A 19,904-nucleotide genomic window follows, 5' to 3' on the forward strand; every position below is an offset into this window, starting at 1 on the left:
TAATGGGGTAGAGACACATTAAGATAAAAACCAGTAAATGAGGACAAGGAAAAAAATTACTAAAAATAAAAACATTTGATGCTTTTAAAAACTATTTCCTTTATACCCATTTTCTCTTGTACATGATTAAAATAGCAACTAAAAAACCCAACTCCAACCCAACATTAAAACATATGTTAAATACATATAAGTAGTGCTGAAGTAGTACGTTTATCAAATTTCATCATCTTAGACTACTACATCTTTCTCCCAGGTGACGGTTAGCCCTAGGATTTTTAACACCGCACTGCTGTGTACAAATATACTACAGTCTACAAATAAATTGAAGATCACTATAAAGTCAAGAATAGATTCACAAAGCCATTTAAATTTACATGATAAATAATAATTAAATACAATATATACACATACATGCACACACACAGTAACAGCACTTCAAGCTCTAACATGTCAGAAGACCCAAAGAAAACAAAATGGGTGCAATGGTGAAGAAAGAAAAAAACAAGGGATTGTTTACTATACAAGGATATTTCAACTTGCCATTATAGGCACTTTTTAATATTTTATAATTTTTGCTGTGAAATTGTTTGAGAAATAGTAATTTCACACCTGTGTAAAAGTTCTACTTCTAATGGAATCTATCACTAAGGCAAGTATTCTCAAAAACAATAAAAATTAAAACGATATCTATATATATATCGATATATATAAATATAGATAGATATAAGATATCTCTATCTAGATATATATAGAACCTGATCCTTTCTACTGAATAAAGCATTATTTTACCATGTTCTTATAAAGTTCAACAATTTTTCTATAAATCACTGGCTAATCCAACATCTTTTCTAAGGACTATCTGAGATGGACAGAGGTTCTTCATGGCCCCATTAATTTATATTAAATTCTACTCCTTCTTCTCCAACAAATGATCTCACTGTACTAGCTGTTTAAAAACCGTTTAAAATTGCTAACAATATACAACTTTCTGGGTTTTGAAGAAAACATGTATAAAACTCATAATTTCTCTCAAGAAACTATCATCTGCCACAAATGGGACCGAAAAGGACTGGCTGCAAAATCTCAGGAATATCCTGAACAGAACATGCCTACAAAGGCATACAATCCAGATTTCGCAAACTGTGGTGCCCGAAGAATGCAAAAGCTAAGAGATTATTTCCAGCTGTTTCAGCAGTTCACTCAGTATGGTCTGACTTGGATTAGTCTAAAAAAGAAAGTCAGAATTAAGAAAATCAGAAAAAATTAGAAGGAAGATATTCAGTGAGGAAAAGAAGGAACCAGAAAAAGATGAAGAAGATGTAAAGGGAGTGGCAAAACAGCAGGGAGGTGGGGGTCAGAAGGACAGAAAAAGGGGAAGAGAGAGATGAGCTATCATAATAAATATTAGCATGCAGATGCTACAATAAAGATTGCACTTTTAAATGCCCACAGCAAAAAAGATCAAATACAAAACTACTTCTATACAGCTATTTTCAAATGACTAGAGGTCTGGCTTGATTATAGGTCCTTAAACTATGAACAGTGTTTACATTTCACAGATCTTGCATTTTATGCCAAGCTTATCAAATAGTTCCATGTGGGTAAAACCTCTGATTAAGCAGCAGGCATCAATTAAATCAATAAATAGTAAGCCTGGAGAATAGACCATACCACAAAAGGTGCAATTAGTGTACTTGCTAACTGTTCTCCCAGGCTGCAGATACTACCCACCATATGAAGTCTGAAATGTAATAGAAACACTGTAGTAAATGAGGTACATATGGAAGAAAAATGACGTACTTGGTGTTACATACAAAGCCAGATCCAAGAACAGAATTCTGTTTCTGTTGGAGCCAAAAGTGTTCTCACTAGATTATACTGACTATAAAGTTATAATAATAAAAAAGCACTTAATGCAGATCATTCACAAAGTAAATAAAAATAATCTTTTTATAGAGAGTAGTTAGCTTATCAAAATCTACCTCTGAGATATAAGAAAAATAATAAAAATAAGTATTTATCAAAAATGTCTTTATTCAGTTCTTTAGTTACTTTATAATTGGAAAAAAATAAGCTTCCCCTTTTTTGGTTTATTTCACCTGCATTCAATAGTTGGACCATATGAGGAAATGTTCCCTCTAGATGCATTTTCAACATGAAAATGAATGCCTTCCTTCTTTGCCTGAACTGTATTTTTAAAAATTTAGGCTCATGCGGAACTACTTACTCTGGAAGACTCATACTAGATCCAAAAAACAGTCCTCTATTCTGAAATAAATAGCTTAAACTGGAAGTCAAACACCTGTAGATTCAGGATCCTGATAATGATTGCACATAATACAAACAATATTCAAGTTGAAAACCAGACTTTCAATATCATTTGTTTATATAAAATATTAGAACGTTAAATATATTTTTATTATTAACTGATTTCACACATGAACTATTAAAAACTTTCACATTTAATGTAATGTGAAATATAAGTTCGAAAGATTTTATCTTTTCTTGGGGCAAGAGAGTGTGTATTGAAAATGAAAATGTTATGAACAACTGTGAAGTTATGAGCTTAAGTAACCAAGAGCTTAAATAAAGAGCCGAATTTTCCTGCAACTGTCAGGTAACATAAGACTATTGCTTATAAATAAGTTTTCTTAAAGTCAACAAAAAATAAAAGTATTTTGGAGATCTCAGCTTCCTTTTAAGATTCTCAATATAAACTCAGCACAGTAAAACATGTAAAGTCTCAAGAGTATTTGAACTTGCTACTGTGCAATGTTATAGTTTTATAAAGTCAAAACTGTAGTGACAACCCTACACAAACCTAGCAACAAAAGGTTTTAGTAGTTATTGCCATATTTGCAGTTGAAGACAAAAAGAAGGTTCAAAAAAACCTTGTGACTATTATTTTACTAGTGGGAAATATAGTTGTGTCTATTTTGCCAATTAACTCTGGTCTACAGAACAAATTACTTGGAGATGCTGCTTATAGTATAGTTTCTGCTGAGAAGTACAGATATAGCATTATTTAGTTATGCTATCACACTCAACAAAACATGATTTACACATATACTTTCATCCGATACAAATGTAACTCAAGCAAACTTTTTAACACCTTTCTGGAGTAAAATGCTTACTACCCTCTTGACTCTTATGAGATCTTGTCATGTAAGTAATTTATTTCTAGTCAAATTACTGTTCAATCATGTTTTCCTTAGTCACATTATATCTTCTAAAATGTACTGAATGAAAACATTGAATCTCCCAAATAAAATATACATTTAAAAATTTGTCTCTACTTTAAAGTGACTAAAATGACAAACTTTACATTATATGCATTTTACTCATTGAAAAATTTTTCATGGGTGATTTATCATTTGAATTAAGAGTAGCAATAATGAAAGGTAAAGTGTCAAAAAAAATCTAATAGAATGTGCCAAAATATCTGCACTTTTGGCATGCATTTTTATAACTGTTTTATAGACAGGAATGCATTCTGGAAATTCATTACTTCTCAGAGAGTATAGGTAGAGATAGAAGTACGGCTGACCCTTGAACAACATGGGTTTGAACTGTGTGAGTCCACTTCTATGTAGATTTAAAAAAAAATAAGTATACTGGAAACAATTTAGAGATACACAACAATTTGAAATGAAGACAAATTGTGGAGCCTAGAAATACTGAAACAACTAAGGAAAAGTTAGGTATTGTTGTAAGAATATTGCATGTAATACAAAATATGTGTTAAATGTTTATGTTATTGGTTAGGCTTCCCATCTAACCAATTAGTAGTTAAGGTTTTGGGGAGTCAAAAGTTATACATGGATTTTCAACTGCAGGAGTGGGAGGGTTAGTGCCCCTAATCTTTGCATTGTTCAAGGGTCAACTATAAAGATGTAAATAAAGATACATACATGTAAATACAAATATAGATATATAAACAGACACAAACAGAGGCAGAGGGCAAAAAAAAATGTATGCAATACAGTATAGGCCAGACAAAAAACTTAATACACAAAGAGCTCTTATTAAGTGATAAGGAAAAGATGAACAACTTAGAAAAACAGTGTGCTTTTCATTAATGAGCCTGACAAAACCCCGGAAAACTCTGTTAGGATGAGCGGAAGGAAACAACACTGGTACAGCTATTTAGAAGGGCAATTTAACATGACAGCTCCTAAACATTTTAAAGGTACATGCACTTTGATCTAGTAATCCTTTTGCTAGCAATTTATTTATATACATTCTCAACCAAGTCATGAAAAAACGCCCCTAAAAAGGTGTTTATTGCAAAAAGTTTATATAAGCAAAAGATTAAAATTAACCAAAAGTTCACAGAGAAACATGGCAGACTGTATTTTTCAAAATAGCCATAACAATATGCACCCCTTTCTGTACGCTCTTATTCAAGGCTACCTGCTTAGGAAGTACTTAGGCATCTGAATTTTGAAATTAGACCTTAAAAATCCCATCACAACCACCACCAAAAAATAAAAAGAGAGAGAGAGAGAGAGAGAGAGAAGCAACTTTAAAAAATAAGGTAGCAGAAGTCTGGAAATATTTTTGCAATTACAATCAGTTGAGGATTTTTCTAGTTACAGTAGCTGAATGGGAAATGTAAAACTTATAATTTAACACAGTAAACCAAAAAGAAAAAAACAAACAAGACAAAAATGCAAAAGAAATCAAGATATAAAGCAGTTTTCCCTCCATTTTCTCAAAGAGCCAGGTTTTTAATTCTTTCTGACATGTACACAAATTACTGAAGCAGAGAACCTGTCCCAATAAACCACTGCTGCATAGGACAGAAAAAGGAAGTTAGAGTTCACTACAGAACTTCTGACCTCTGTCTCATTGTGGAGGTGCTCGGGGGCGCTCAGTGTACACACGTTCCCAAGCTTACTAAGAGTGAGCCCTCTTATTGGCTGAACTATGCCTGCACATTAGTGTTGTTCAGAAAATTCCACAAATTCTGTCCTCATCAAAAAGGTGTTCTAATATACTGGAGGTTTGAGGAACCTTTTCCTCAAAAAGGTTCCTCAAAAACAAAGAATTCTAATACAGAATTACCGTATGATCCAGCAATGCCATTCCTAGGTACATATCCAATAGAAGTGAAAACGAACTCCAAAAGACACCTGTATGCCAGTGTTCATGGCAGCATTACTCATAATAGCCAACTCAAAGCTGGAAACAACCCAAGTGTCTGAGAGATGTAAGTTAACAAAATATGGAAAATCCCTAAAGTGAGATATTATCTAGCCATAAAGATAAAGTTGATACCATGCTACAATATGAATGGAGCTTAAAAACATCATGCTAAGTGAAATAAGCCAAATATTTATGATTCCACTTACAAGATATATCCAGAACAGGCAAATTCACAGAGACAGAAAGTAAATTAGAGGTTATCAAGGGCTGGGAGAGTTATTGCTTAATGGAAACGGAGTTTATTTGTGATGATGAAAACATTTGGAAATAAATAGTGATTACTGTTGTAAAACACTGTCAATGTAATTTATTCCATTAATGTACCCCTGAATAATTATAAATGGAAAAAATTTTGTTATATGTATTTTACCACAATTAAAAAAATGAAAAAGGAAAGACTTCTAATTCAATGATCAAGACAATTTATATTTTACAGGTTACATCTGTCTTAAGAAGAAACATTTAACATTATAAATAAGATCCACCTAGTGATGACCACCTAAGGGCTATGACACTGATATGGATGGTGAAAATTAGTTTGCCAGGTAAATTTCTCTCACATGTATTGTTACAAAAATTTTATTCAAAGGAGCCCTGGAATGAACATCTAAACTGAAATGAAAGAACAATTTACTGTGAAAATGTCCTCTGTATTAACAAGTACCAGTCAAAGACATCCCAAATCATTCATTATATCAAACAGATATCATTTCACAATGAATAAGCAAAAGCTGAATGCAGATCAAATGCACACACTGAGAAACAGCTATGTCTGATTCTGGAAGATGTACCAGTATAAACATTCTTGAATATCTATTTTAAGTCTTAGCCAGACTGGCATGTCTTGAAAAAGCAACACACTGATACTGCTTTATATTCTAGGCCTAATTTCAAAATTTAAATGGGAGATGAAGCATATACATTGTTTTTTTTCCCTTGTTATTTGTATTTGTGATCACTACTGATATTTCAGATGTGAAATTTAATGTGTAAAACCTTATATTAAAATAGCATTAGGGACACTAGAGGAAAAAGGATTCAACTTAGGATTAGTTTACATGCAATTACTATTTAGAGACCAGCTCAGTCCCATAATTTGAAGGTCATTTATAATTCCTGAACACTTCTATATCAGTACTAAAGCATCATGAAGTCAGATAGGTTGCTTTGCTTCCTAATTTGTCTGCACGACCTTTCCCAATTTTATCATACAGCTCTCTTTCTGTATTTCTCTCCACCTCATCCTAACTTTTTGTCTCCTATAAAACTATTTTTCTTAGGGCTCAATGAAGTTTTGGCCTTACCAACTGTTTACATTCAAATGAGAATAATCAGAAAATTAGGGATACATAAAATATACACTACAAAGAATTTTCAGGAAATCACAAAAGCTTTCTAACATACCTTATTTTAAGTGAAATTACAGAAACCCACTCTGGTTAGGAAAATAAATACTTTTATACTAACTAGAGAGATATATCAATAAAAAACAATATATTAATTGTTAAAAAAATTTAGAACGTTTTTATAATATAGATATGACTTCATTTTTAATTTTATCTAGATTCAAATTTTCTGCCATTTTATTTTAATGGAAAAAGTTATAGATACAGTAATACAGTGATATTTTTGAAATGTAATGGACTACTCCCAACTTTTACCAAAATAATCATGTTTCCTCTAATGACAAAGCCAAACTACTTCTGCTTCCAGTGTTTTCCCCCTACTCTCAGCTGAAAAGGCCAAAAGATGGTTTGAAAATCTCCATGACCTTTTATGTCTGTTCTCTTGTGTGGTTATGAAAAAGTGGCTCAGTTGATTAAGCATCTGCCTCTTGGTTTCAGCTCAGGTCATGATCTCAGGGTCCTGGGATGGAGTCCTGAGTCAGGCTCCATGCACAGTGGGGAGACTGGCCTGAGATTCTCTCTCTCCTCCCTCTGTCCCTCCCTCTGCAGGTGCATTCTCTTTCTCTCAAATAAATAAATTTTTTAAAAAAATACAGGTTTTTTAAACCTACGTAACTTTAATATAAATTTAGATAGCAATGTTAGATAACAATCTAAACATTCATTAGATACTCAATAAAACATTCATCTGATACAATCTAAAACATTCATTAGATAACAATAAGGAAAAAGCATAAAGGTCAGTGTCTCTGCAGCGAATATAAGCTTTTCTGGTTTGCTGTTTCCTCTCAGATCACTTAAGATATCATATCTTCATATCTTCATCACTTCGCTCAGTGAAGACTACTTTATTCTTTACCATTCATGTGTTTCTACAAACTATCTGAATAAATGAAAATAACTAGGCAGTTGCTCTCAGAATATAGCAATGCAGAGAGTACTAATTTATCTCAAAGTAATCAACTTTATGATAGTTCTTATAAAGAATCAGAAGGAAAAGAACAGGAACTAGTTTGTATTAAAAAATCTATTAAGTATAATATGCTGGAATATATCTCTAGACATCTTTGTAATTAAGACCTATAAAGCTCTACAAATAATTTTTTATTTATAATGTTTTTTAAAAAGGACCATTATTTTTATCAAAACTTAGTTAGTTATAGAACTACCCTATGACCCAGCAATTGCACTACTGGATATTTACCCTAAAGATACAAACGTAGTGATCTGAAGGGGCACGTGTACCCGAATGTTTATAGCAGCAATGTCTACAATAGCCAAACTATGGAAAGAACCTATATGTCCATCAACAGATGAATGGATAAAGAAGATGTGGTATATATACACAATGGAATACTATGCAGCCATCAAAAGAAATAAAATCTTGCCATTTGCGACAACATGGATGGAACTGGAGGGTATCATGCTTAATAAGTCAAATATGCAAAATAAGTCAATTGAAGAAAGACAACTATCATATGATCTCCTTGATATGAGGAAGTGGAGATGAAATATGGGGGGTTAAGGGGGTAGGAGAATAATAAATGAAACAAGATGGGACTGGGAGGGAGACAAACCATAAGTGACTCTTAATCTCACAAAACAAACTGAGGGTTGCTGGGGGGAGGGGGGTTGGGAGAAGGGGGGTGAGGTTATGGACATTGGGGAGGGTATGTGCTATGGTGACTGCTGTGAAGTGTGTAAACCTGGGGATTCACAGACCTGTACCCCTGGGGATAAAAATATATGTTTATTAAAAACTAAAAAATTTTAAAAAAACTTAATTAGTTATAATGTTAGGCAGAATAATCTTCCCTATGTGTTTGTGAGACACAATAAGAGACAGACTAGACTCCCAAGAAGAAAGAGAATGGAACTAGGTGCTTTTCTTTTTTATATACCATCACTGATCATTCAAGCTCTTCCTCCTCCACATCACAACTAAAAGGAAAAAAGCTTTATTAGTCTCATGTGGCAGAAGCTATTAGTTATCCCTCTCATACCATTCTCTTTTCTTTCTCAAATTCATAGGGCCTTAATTTATGAGCAAGGTGCTCTTCTGCCGAGGGAAACACAGCAGTTTCTCAGGCTCTCTCACAGTGGGGTATAGCCATTTGACTAAGTTTTGGCCAATGAAGTACAAGCAGTAGTGAAATGTGGGACTTGCAAATATTCTACCTTGAAAGTGAGGGCACACCTCCTCCTGATTCAGCTCTCATTTACTGAGAGCTTACTAAACAAGTGGTACTATTAACATAGTCTCCATGTAGTCATCATTGGAAAGTAAGCTATCGGAAGACCTATCAAGTTAAATACCACTATTACCATTTTGTACATAGTAACTCAGATTAACCTGCTCAAGATTTTATACTTCATAATTAGCAAAGCTTGGATTTGAACTCAGGTCTCTGTAACTCCAAAGTTCATACTTTGTGAACCACTACACTCTAATTTCACTAAAAAGTCCTTAAAGTTCTTCACTGTTTCATAGCATGGGGGAAACTAAAAATTTAAAAGTTACTCTCATGGGTGGAGGCAGTAGGATTATAAATTCACTTCATTTTAAAACCTATAATAATCTGCACCTAGATGCCTCGAAGAAGCCACAGGAGCCTTGGAGAGTTGGCCATTTTTTTTTTTTAACTAATTTCTAGTTACCTTAGGTATACAGAACCTAACATTTGAGTTTAATAAAACGACAATAAGCATAAGCTTTGCTACCAAAATCCCTGATGAAAAAAAAATCCACTTCTTATTCTAGTAACTAATTGAGTCAGAAACATACTCATTATTCTGAAATAACTCCTAAAGATTTAGTTGAGAATGATTATACCATAATTACTTTTTCTAAAACACACTGAAGTGCAAAATACAACCCCCAATCATATTAAAAAATGGAAACTTAACCCCCTACATGGAGGTTCTGTAAAATAAGACCAAAAAAAATCTGAAAGACAATACCTTCAATACTTGGCTGCATTTCTTCTATTTTTGGAACAAAAATTCTGATTACGCTTGTGTTGATATAAATCAAAGGTAAACTGCGTGAAGTCAATGTATGGCTCCTCATGGGCTGACCGGGAGATTTTCTTTTCTCTTTTTGGGTCCTTGGTAGTTTTGCTTGAAATATACTTGCAATGGCATTAAGCAAAGGAAAGCAAAGGACAATATCAAAAGCTTGTGCTGAAAGAAGAATTTCATGAAGAAAATGGGGGGAACCATCCGTTAAACCTTCAGATAACTTATGAAAACTTCTTCGCTCATTTCTTGATGTTAACTTGTGGCGGACATTTTTTGTTACAGCTTTTGTGTATGTCAAAGAGAGAAATCCATGCTGCTGATGAGAGCCATCTAGAAGTTTTGCTGTTGTCTGTTCCAGAAAAAGGAAATCATAATACACACTTCATTAAAAAGAAAAAAAAAACTTTTTGAAAGCAGAAAATGATCTTAGTTGGTATTATAACCTATATTATGTCTATATCCATTGATGGGCACATTACTAATCAATTCCACAGATGGGCAAAACCATCTAAAAATTAGAATGACTCAACTGAAAATTAGGAATCCTGAGTTCTAGTTCTAGATCTGGAGAGGCAATTAAACTTTGTTGTGTCTGTGTCTATGATTTCTACATTTTCTGTAACTTTCAGAATTTGGAACAAGACATCTCTGGATTTTACCTTTTTGTTCTTGATTATTCTTCACTGACAGTACCAATTTGGTGTTGTAACATGGGTCAGAGAGAGGTTGTTTATGCAGATGAAACTGAAATAACCATGTTACATATTTCCACTTGTAACCAACAACCTGAATAAAAAAGATGATTGACTTCCCTTGACCTAACAGCTTTTCCTTAGATAATCTGGCTAATTTATATGATGACCAAGCCCATAAAAAGAACCTCACTGAAACCATGCTTTGATAAGTAAAACAACCACTTAATGCATGTTTACTGGAAATAGTAACATAAAACAAAAAATAAAACATCTGTCTTTTAGAATCTGCTTATTTTCACTGGCTATCATACTGTTTATAAAACTTAAGTACCAGCTCTCTTACAACTCAAACTCATATTCCTTGGGTTAAATGCTATATTAATATGCATACAACATTTGAGAAAAAATTTTATCATCATAACATCAATATTTCTGACCAAACTTGTCCAATTAACTTACATTCAAATTACACACTCTAAACAAATTATAGTAAAAGAGCATATTTTTAAGAGTGAAGTAAAATGCATACTTTGTATTTGTATGAAAAGGACAGCTCTTGAAAGTTTTCCTGAACCATGAAATATACATAAAATCCCATTTTGTAAATTACTCAGCATAAAATTACAGTTAAGCTGTTATACTCCACATTTCCAACCTCTCTTCCCTGGGCCTAAAAACAAAGTTTTTAGGTTATTAGGGTCCAATGTGTGATGTTAAGAGAGAAAGTAAACTGAGAAAGAAGAACAAACAGGAAAAGAGTGAGAGCGGCAAAGCAGCAATGCGTCCAGGCCTATGCTATGCTTTGGCTTCCATTTCCTTCCTCTCATGCAGCTGCCTGTCATCCAGTGACAAAGCAAGAGGGAAAATAGAATACAATGCAGCTGTTACTGTTAATTTTGCTTTTAGTCTGGACTTTACAATGAAGAATGGTGAGATTAAATTTACCTTCATATATGTTATTTTTTAACCTAATTTTCTGACTATTAAAAATAACTTGGGATGGGGCACCTGACTGGCTCAGTGGGTTAAAGCCTCTGACTTTGGCTGGGGTCATGATCCCAGGGTCCTGGAATGGAGCCCTGCATCTGGCTCTCTGTTCAGCAGGGAGCCTGCTTCCTCCCCTCTCTCTGCCTGTTTCTCTGATCTCTGTCTGTAGAATAAATAAATAAAATATTTGGGGGGAAAAAAAAAGAACTTGGGAAGTAGGCATTGAATGGATGTACAAAATAATCATATTTCATATAACTGTCCTGCCCTCAGAACATTTCTTTAATCGTTCCCAATCTCCTTGTTGCCGCTCTGACTTCTCTTTCCTTTTGCTTTCTACATTCAAAAGGAAATACGGCAAAACAGGAAAAAGTGCCACCAGTCTTATCACTATCTTGCTGAACAGCAGGAAACACGGGATGGAGAAGGGTGGCTGGGGTATGGCCACACAGCAACATGGTCTTTGGGTCTCTAAACTGGGCTCTAGGGGGCGCAGGCTATAGGAAGCTGCCATCAACCACTAATCTACATAACCTAGCTCAAATAATCCTCACAACAGCAACACATGAATCCTGGAAAATGCATAAAAGGTGTTTCGCTGTATGAATGCTTTGATTTAGAAAATATATTTTAAACATATTGAATGTAGGTACTCTTGAAAGGTAAACTCCCATGAGATGAAGTTTGTTGAACTACTGCATTCTCAATTCCCTTAATGTAAGAGGGAAAAAAAAAAAAAGAATCAATGAATACTAGCTGGAGTTGAGATAATGTAAATATTACCTTTTATACAGGAATAGTATCTTATACTCTTTAAGATGAAAGGTTAGAAAATAATTAAAAAAATATTAGTAAAATTTTTAAAACCTTAGAAAATTGATAAAGAAAAATTTTAAAGGGCACTAATTAGTGGGGTTTTTCATGAATGTACATTAAAGTTATTCAAAATGTGAAAAAAATTAAGAATGTTTCTCATAGACACTAATAACAATCAAAAAGATCAAAATAAATCTGAACAGAACTTTTGCTGATAGAAAAGCCACATTTACAGACATCTTTCTTCAGACCAAAAATCCCTAAAAACATAAAAAAATCAAATCACAAACTAGCATTTGCTATGCAAATACAATATTAAACATTAAATCTAGGAACACAATTAGTTAAAATATTTGGATAATTTTTATCATTTTTTAAAAAGATATAGGTCTTAAATTCCTTTACCAAAAAAAAAAAAAAAAAGAGGAAATAGTTCTCATATGCTAAGAAAATATCTAATAATGTTTGCAGGAATTTAATAAATTCTTAAGAGAACTGCTATTACCACTGTGATAATCTGGTCTTAATATTTTAAAATTACATACATTTGTATGGACTTAAACAATGTCGCTTAAAAGAATTAGCTTAATAACATATCCAGATATATTGTACCACTAGAAAAAAACAGGGTTTTAAACATCTAAAAGCCACTGGTGTGCAGTCTAGTATTCATCTTCCAGCCAGTCAATGATGAGCATACAGCCTTGTCCAGTTTCAAGAGGTCACCAAGTAAGGTACTTTGAATTAGTTGCAAGAAGGAAATGGCATAATTGAAAGGGGGAAAAAAGCAAGCTAAATAAGAATCAAAGTTTGGTCAACTCTTGATCATTCAAAACATGCACAATTTAAAAAACATTGTACTTAATGTCCTACACTCTGATTTTCTTATGCTTATGGTAAAATTGGGTTGTAATCACAAAACCAGAGTGAAAAACAGGATATGCAAGTAACCCAGAAACAAATAAGATCGTAGTGGAAAACCAGTGTATGATTTAAAAGTACAGTAGAGTTCACTGACAAAGTGGATCATACAGAGGAAGATGAAAATCAAGAGTTGACTCTATGGGTAGTTGAATTCCTCCTCTGGATTCCTGTTAGTGGGAGTCTGTAGCATAATTTTAAAATGATTTCTTACAGAAGGAAAGAAGCCAGAGCAATTACTGAAAGGGTCCTGCTTGCTGATGGGTCGAACCAACAAGGTGCGTCTGTTCAGCTTGTCGGTACAGGAAAGGAAGACACCTCCACATTGCCCCAGAGACCAACACTCTTCCCCAAGGCTTGAGGTGATGGACAGGAGCAAAGAAGGTGAAAAGACAAAAAGCAATAAAAGCCATAAGCAAAAAAATCTAGATACTTTAAATTTTGCTCAAGTTTGCATAGGTTCAGGTTTGAGCCACTGCTAGGTATGGCCTCTGTCTAGACCATCTTCTGCAAAAGCATTGTTAATGGAAGTAAATGAAAAATAATTGCTTTTAGTATAAAAGTACTACTCTTAGTTTATCATAAAGGACAATCCAACAAGAACTCATTTATGAATAGGAGGAACTTCTAAAAAGTCAACATAATAATACATTAATGATAAAGTATTTTAATAAAAGCAATCCTACCTTTGCTGTTTGAAAAATTTTCTTAATACCTATAACAGGAAAATGGTTACAAAACACAAACAACTTAAAGGAACAATTTTATTTTATAATGTACTTTTGGAAGAACAGGTCAAAAAGAATTTACTTTGAGCTCTAATTCTTATAACCATTAGTCCTATTGCATGAAAGAACAAAGATAAACATTTTACAATAAATTTTTTAAAAATCATAATTACTAAATGAGTCTCACCACAGGTTTTTCTTTGCACTGTAGAAATACTCCTTCAAAATGTCCTGACTGCCAACCTTCCCCTGGCCTGGAAAACATAAGTTCACCTTATCTGTTCTCTTCAATTTTTCTGAGTTAAAAAATTGAGCATACATAACTATTTCAAATAGTTATTATATAAACAGCACTACACTGAACTAAAACACGGATCTGACAATGCAATCAAGAACAACTTATATTAGCACCACATGCTCGTCGTTTTGCATGGAAGCATTTGTCTTAATGGTAAAACTGTATACTTACTGATTGATTATTTATTTCTATCTCATCCATAAAACTATCAGGCCCATAAGGGCAAGACTGACATCAATTTTTCTCAAACACTGTATCCCCAGTGCTTATTATTAGCACAGTGTGCATAATACACACCCAATAAATATTTTGACTAAGTGAATGAATAATTATCTAAAACTTAGATGAATTTAACAGTAAAGTCACTGATGATAATAGAAGATACATTATAATATTCACATCATCAGGAAATGATCTCAGCTATAACATAATAATCATGTATCATCTGCAGAAATCACTTTCATATAAAGACATGCTATTCATGAGGACCTAAGGAACTGAACATTCCATTATCAAAGAGCAATTCATGATTCATGGCTAAAGAATAAAAACAATTATCATTTGCTTTGTAACATACTACTAATAAAACAGAGTTTAATATATAGCCAGCAAAATATTTTGAACTTCACAATTATGACACAATGTTTTAGCTGGACAGATGTGATGGTCACTGACATAAGCAATACAATGTAAGTGATAAGCAATATGATAAAGAATCAAAATTCAAATGTTTTTAATGTAGAATTAGAAACATGTTCAATAAAAAACATTCTATTTTTAGGTTCTATGATGTAACAGTAAAGGTATAGAAACATATGCTTCTGCAGGGATTCAATAAATAACTGCTGAATGAATATTATAAATTCCAAGAAAAAATACACTTTAAGGCTGTTTCTACACCAATATGAAATTGAAAATATGATGCTGTGTAAAAATTTTTTAAAATGTGTGAATTTTATGGTATGTAAATTATATTTCAATTTAAAAAATACAAATTCCAGAGTTGTATTCTAAAGCAAAAAACAAAAACAAAATAAAAAAGGAAACAAAAAATACAAAAAGTATTTTTTTATCTTCATTTGGGAAAAATTAATGACAAAATTGCTATGCATCTTTGTGAAGACATCTAAAAATTTACTTTTTTACTACCATTATTTATTATTATAACAAATATGTATATATTAAATATATATAACTTAAGTATAAATTATAATTGTTTACATCATACTTTTGATAAAGATTTACTAGGGAAAGAAAAATTTGGTTCTAGGAATATTCACCACATGTATATTAATCATGCGTGAGACAAGAAAAGTCTCTGAAGTACAAAGGGCCATGAGATGTCACTACTCCATTTCAATCTGTGATTATTCTAGTATGGAGAGGGGATGGAGAGTACACAGCAAAAACCAAAGCTATCAATCATGTCTCCAGCAAATTTGCAAATATACAAAATAAAAAATTGTGTGAGACGACAGAAAAAGCAGCTTATTTCATTTAATATGGCAAAATGGGTCTTCATGAACAGATTTGCCATCTTATGAAACAAAACTTTGTTATATTCCACATATGAATGAATTCCAAGGAAAACTGATCAATTTATCTGTGAAGAACCCTCTTTGGAAATAAGTACAGTATTTTTTAAAAAGACCCAAATTAAAATATAAAAATTCTTATATAGACTGTGTCCAAATAAAGTATAGCTTTTCCCGCATTCATTACACATTATTTACCTGCTTCTATAGTGATCAATATTGAAACTCTCTATTTTACATTTCACTTTGGTATATACATCCTGAACATCTATGGAAGCACTGAGGTCTTCTAGTTCACTGACCATGCAAAGCTCTGCAACAAGAGGCAAACATTAAAATCAGCATAGGCCTCACAATCAATATTAAAACCTTCTATTTTAGATTAAATTCATATATATATTCTTGATATCTACAGAGGAAGTGAGACTTTCTGTTCATTAACCACATAAGATCCTACAACACTAAGGAAAAGTAATAAAAATTCAGGTATTATATTCAATATATTAGTACTGCTAATAGAAATCACCTAAGTTAGATCTAATGATGTTTATGTGACAGTTATAAATAAAACTAAAGTCTACTATTTCTTCTAAAAATAGTGTTTAATATTTTATCTTTCCAGTAGAGAAGAGAAGTAACCCTGTACCTGTGCCTTTATTCTCAGGATCTGGAGCAAAGAGTTTTATAGTAATTTTAGGGAGCACCCACTGCATCCACAGACTAATCCGTCCACTGGCTCCACCAATGTTACTTGTAGTTTGTTCCAAAGTCACAGAATCTGAAAATGGTGAATCATCACCTGCTTGTATAGAATCTCCCTGAGATGAGAAAAAAATGACTGTGTAACAAATAAAAATAACCTTAAAAATTACATAAAATTTGAAATTACCACTGATAAGTTTTCCATAACATATATTTGCTAACAATAAACATTTAAATGCTTATGCTGATACATGTTAATAATATATGTACTAATCACACTTTTTTTTTTTTAAGATTTTTTTTTTTTAATTTATTACTTGACAGACAGAGATCACAAGCAGGCAGAGAGGCAGGCAAAGAGAGAGAAGGGAGGCAGGCTCCCCGCCAAGCAGAGAGCCCGATGCGGGGCTCGATCCCAGGACCCTGGGATCATGACCTGAGCCGAAGGCAGAGGCCTTAACCCACTGAGCCACCCAGGCGCCCCCACACATTTTTTTATAGTTGAAATGTCCAGGCATGTCATTCCAGTCTTCTCAAGAGTACTAAGATCCAGAACAAGTTTGGGTTGTACCAATGGGTATTTCCTTAGAGAACAGGGTCTGCAAGCTAAGCTACAGCCAGGGGCCAAATCTTGTCTATTTTTGGAAATAAAGTTTTACTAGATCACAGCCATACTCATTCATTTACCTATTGCCTATGGCTGCCACGTAGCAGTTAGGTAGTTCCTATAGAGATGCTATGGTCCACAAAACCTAAAATATTTAAAATCTAGTCATTTATAGAAACCAGAGGTTTGTCTACCCCTGCTATGAAGTACTTATGTGAATCTACAATATCCATAGCAAATTGATTAGCATAATTAGCATGGCTTAAGAAACAGAACATTTATCATGCCTCGCATATTTTAATATAAGAAGACATTAAAAAGTTGGATTTGACAGATTTTTAAAAGAATTTAAGTAATCTCTATATCCAACATGGGGTTCAAACTTACAACCCAAGATTAAGAGTCACATGCCCTACTACTAAGCCAGGCACATGTCCCAACAACAGATTCTTAAAAATGATTCATATGGCTAAATAGTTAGAGGTAAAGAGCATGAGTTTATTCAATTCAACAAATACATAATGAATTATAAATATGTAAGTTCCCGCATTTGGTACTAACAGACTTTCTGTAAAAGGTTCATTTGGTCATCATAGTTTTAGTTAAATCTTTTCAGCAGCTGTTAAGTGGGCTAGAGAAAAATAAATCCTGGTATGGAATTGAATAGCTTCAGCCTCAGAAGCAGGAAGACACGGTGCCGGGGACAGTGATCAGTCACTCCTATATTTTATTCTTATAGGATTAACTACCAAGTATTTGGGTTTTTAAAATTCCAACTTTGCTGTCCATTTAAAACCTTGAAAAACACACATTCTCTGAGATTTGATCGAATACACTATAGCATGCTTATTTTTTTAAAAGATGTGTATGTACTTTTAAACTTTAGTTATATGTACTTAAACCCAGTCTGGTAGGCAGCATGATATATTAGGGTTAAGGACTTCTTTAGACCCTAACCATGGGATTTAATCTCTTGAAGTTTGTTTCCTCCTCCGCAAAATGGTTATTTTGATATTTATCTTTTAGAGTTGGTAAGAAGAAATAAGAACATAAATGTGAAGTGATTTACACATAATAAGAAATTTGTAATTAGTAGGTATAATTATCACCATCAAACTGAACCACAACTTAGAAATTGTATACTCAAAAGTCTTACAGAATTTGGTATTAACATCTCTTGCCTTTCTCATTTTGTTATCTTTCTAACTTTAACACATTTTCCTTTGCCATATGACCTCCACTTATAATAGTTTGTTTTTGCTTTGAATGTCTCAAACAAGATGTTCACTTCCGATGCTAAGGAGTCATGACCAGTAGTCAACAGGCAGAACAAGAAATTTCTTAAAATTTGATAAGAAGATAACATAATGTGCTGAGTATCTGTTTTCTATGCAGAGTTTCTCAGAGCAGAAGCCACTAATCTGGCAACTCAGAGCAGGGACAATGAGCAAAATCTCATACAAAACCAAACCACAATTTGTGCTCTCACTACCACAAACATACCGTCTACTCAGGTCTATTTAGTGTCTACATGAAGTGTTTACCTGAATCAATGTTCTGTAATACCTGTCAATCAGAAGGAGATTTTAATTTCCTTGAATCCCCAGAAGGAGACCAAATGGGGATGATTTTCACAAAAGAACAGACAAGTACTTATTATTGGAATACTCAGGCCCAGGCATAGCAAAACAAAAGTGTCCTATGATGTACTGTGACAGAAAATTATAGACTTAAATCTGAAGATAGTGTAGTCACTCCTTGTTCCACATCATCAAGCAAAGCAAAGTAAGTAGTCCTAACTCTGCTATCCTTGAAATTCTTACAATTTGAGAAGGTATACAAAAATTCAGGGTTTTGGTTGCTGCCTGAAGTAACACAACACCTAATGAAAAGCACAAACTAATCCCAGAAAAGGATGTATTTTACGAAGTCAAATTCAATAAAAGACACATAATGTAGTCAAGATGCCTTTCTTTATGGGTAGGTTCTTAGAGCAGAAGCATTCATAAATTAAATTACCCTTCAAGACTTAGAAGAACATCATACTCCCAGGAATGGGAACTGCAGAGAAAACAGCACCTCAAGTCAATATGACCTAGTTTTTTAAAAAAGTATTATTAGGTATGTTCAGTAGGAATGTTAAGAAAACTGTGGCTTCAAATTTAATAAGAAAGCACTCCTAAAAAAGACTTTTGCTCTCCTTCCTCACACAGTTCCAATTTTCCTTTTGGATTTACAACATTTGGTATGGTGTTGTTAAATATGTTTGTGCATTAATTTTCTGCTTGATTTCCAAATCTATAGCAAAAATTGAGCCAGAATTGGAGATGCTGAACTATTTTCCCACACCTCTTTATGCCAAGTTCTAAAATATACAGTTCAATTCTTTCACCATTTTGTCGCAAATTGACCAAAAGAACTGAGTTTATTTTTCTAGCTGAATTTATCTTTGTTCATCTGGAAGAGCAAACACTGCAGCCCTTCATCCTTGGCCTGCTTCAGAGCTCAGGGATGATCATAGTTTTGGCCACACTGCTACTCTCCCTTATCAAAATAACTCCAGCATTCTTGTTCAATCACAAAACTTCCCAAAGGGCTAAACACTTCCACCACGGTTTGTACTTAAGTCAACAGTAACAAGTGGCCTGCTGTGGTTTCCACTACCTTTGGTCTCACTATTTCAATGCAAGGGTGGGAAAAACGATGAACTGTTTTTAAGCTTCGTACTTACGCGTCTTACTCCTATTTCCCCCTCTACAACCATCCAGATTGATATTCAGGAAGCTAGAGTTAAATTCACTGAAAAGTATGGTACTTCCTATCAACATGTCAACATAAAAAGAATTACTCATAGTTTAAAGTATAAATCACCCAAGGTTCATATAAACAAATACTTCTCTTCTTCTTAATACAAACAACTGTAAAGAGTGTGCTTTTTAAAACCAGATTCATGTATAGTGAATTCTTTATAGCCAAAATA

The 19,904-nt window shown here is 33.3% G+C and overlaps 1 protein-coding gene across 7 annotated transcripts in view; it reads right to left on the reverse strand.

The window, feature by feature from the left end:
* Positions 1-19,904, reverse strand: part of VPS13B (vacuolar protein sorting 13 homolog B) — a 792,142-nt gene that overhangs the window by 345,810 nt on the left and 426,428 nt on the right. For 5 of the 7 annotated variants that reach the window (XM_059165934.1, XM_059165932.1, XM_059165930.1 and 2 more), the window contains 4 exons: positions 16,262-16,433; positions 15,814-15,928; positions 13,269-13,410; positions 9,576-9,984 (listed from right to left, as the gene is read on the reverse strand). In XM_059165934.1, coding sequence (XP_059021917.1) covers positions 9,576-9,984; positions 13,269-13,410; positions 15,814-15,928; positions 16,262-16,433 — 838 coding nt within the window. Of the gene's footprint in view, positions 1-9,575; positions 9,985-13,268; positions 13,411-13,969; positions 14,037-15,813; positions 15,929-16,261; positions 16,434-19,904 lie in introns of all 7 variants that reach the window. The other 2 variants (XM_059165936.1, XM_059165933.1) reach the window with 1 other exon arrangement.

Source organism: Mustela lutreola, chromosome 3, assembly GCF_030435805.1.
Source record: "Mustela lutreola isolate mMusLut2 chromosome 3, mMusLut2.pri, whole genome shotgun sequence".
NCBI lineage: Eukaryota > Metazoa > Chordata > Mammalia > Carnivora > Mustelidae > Mustela > Mustela lutreola.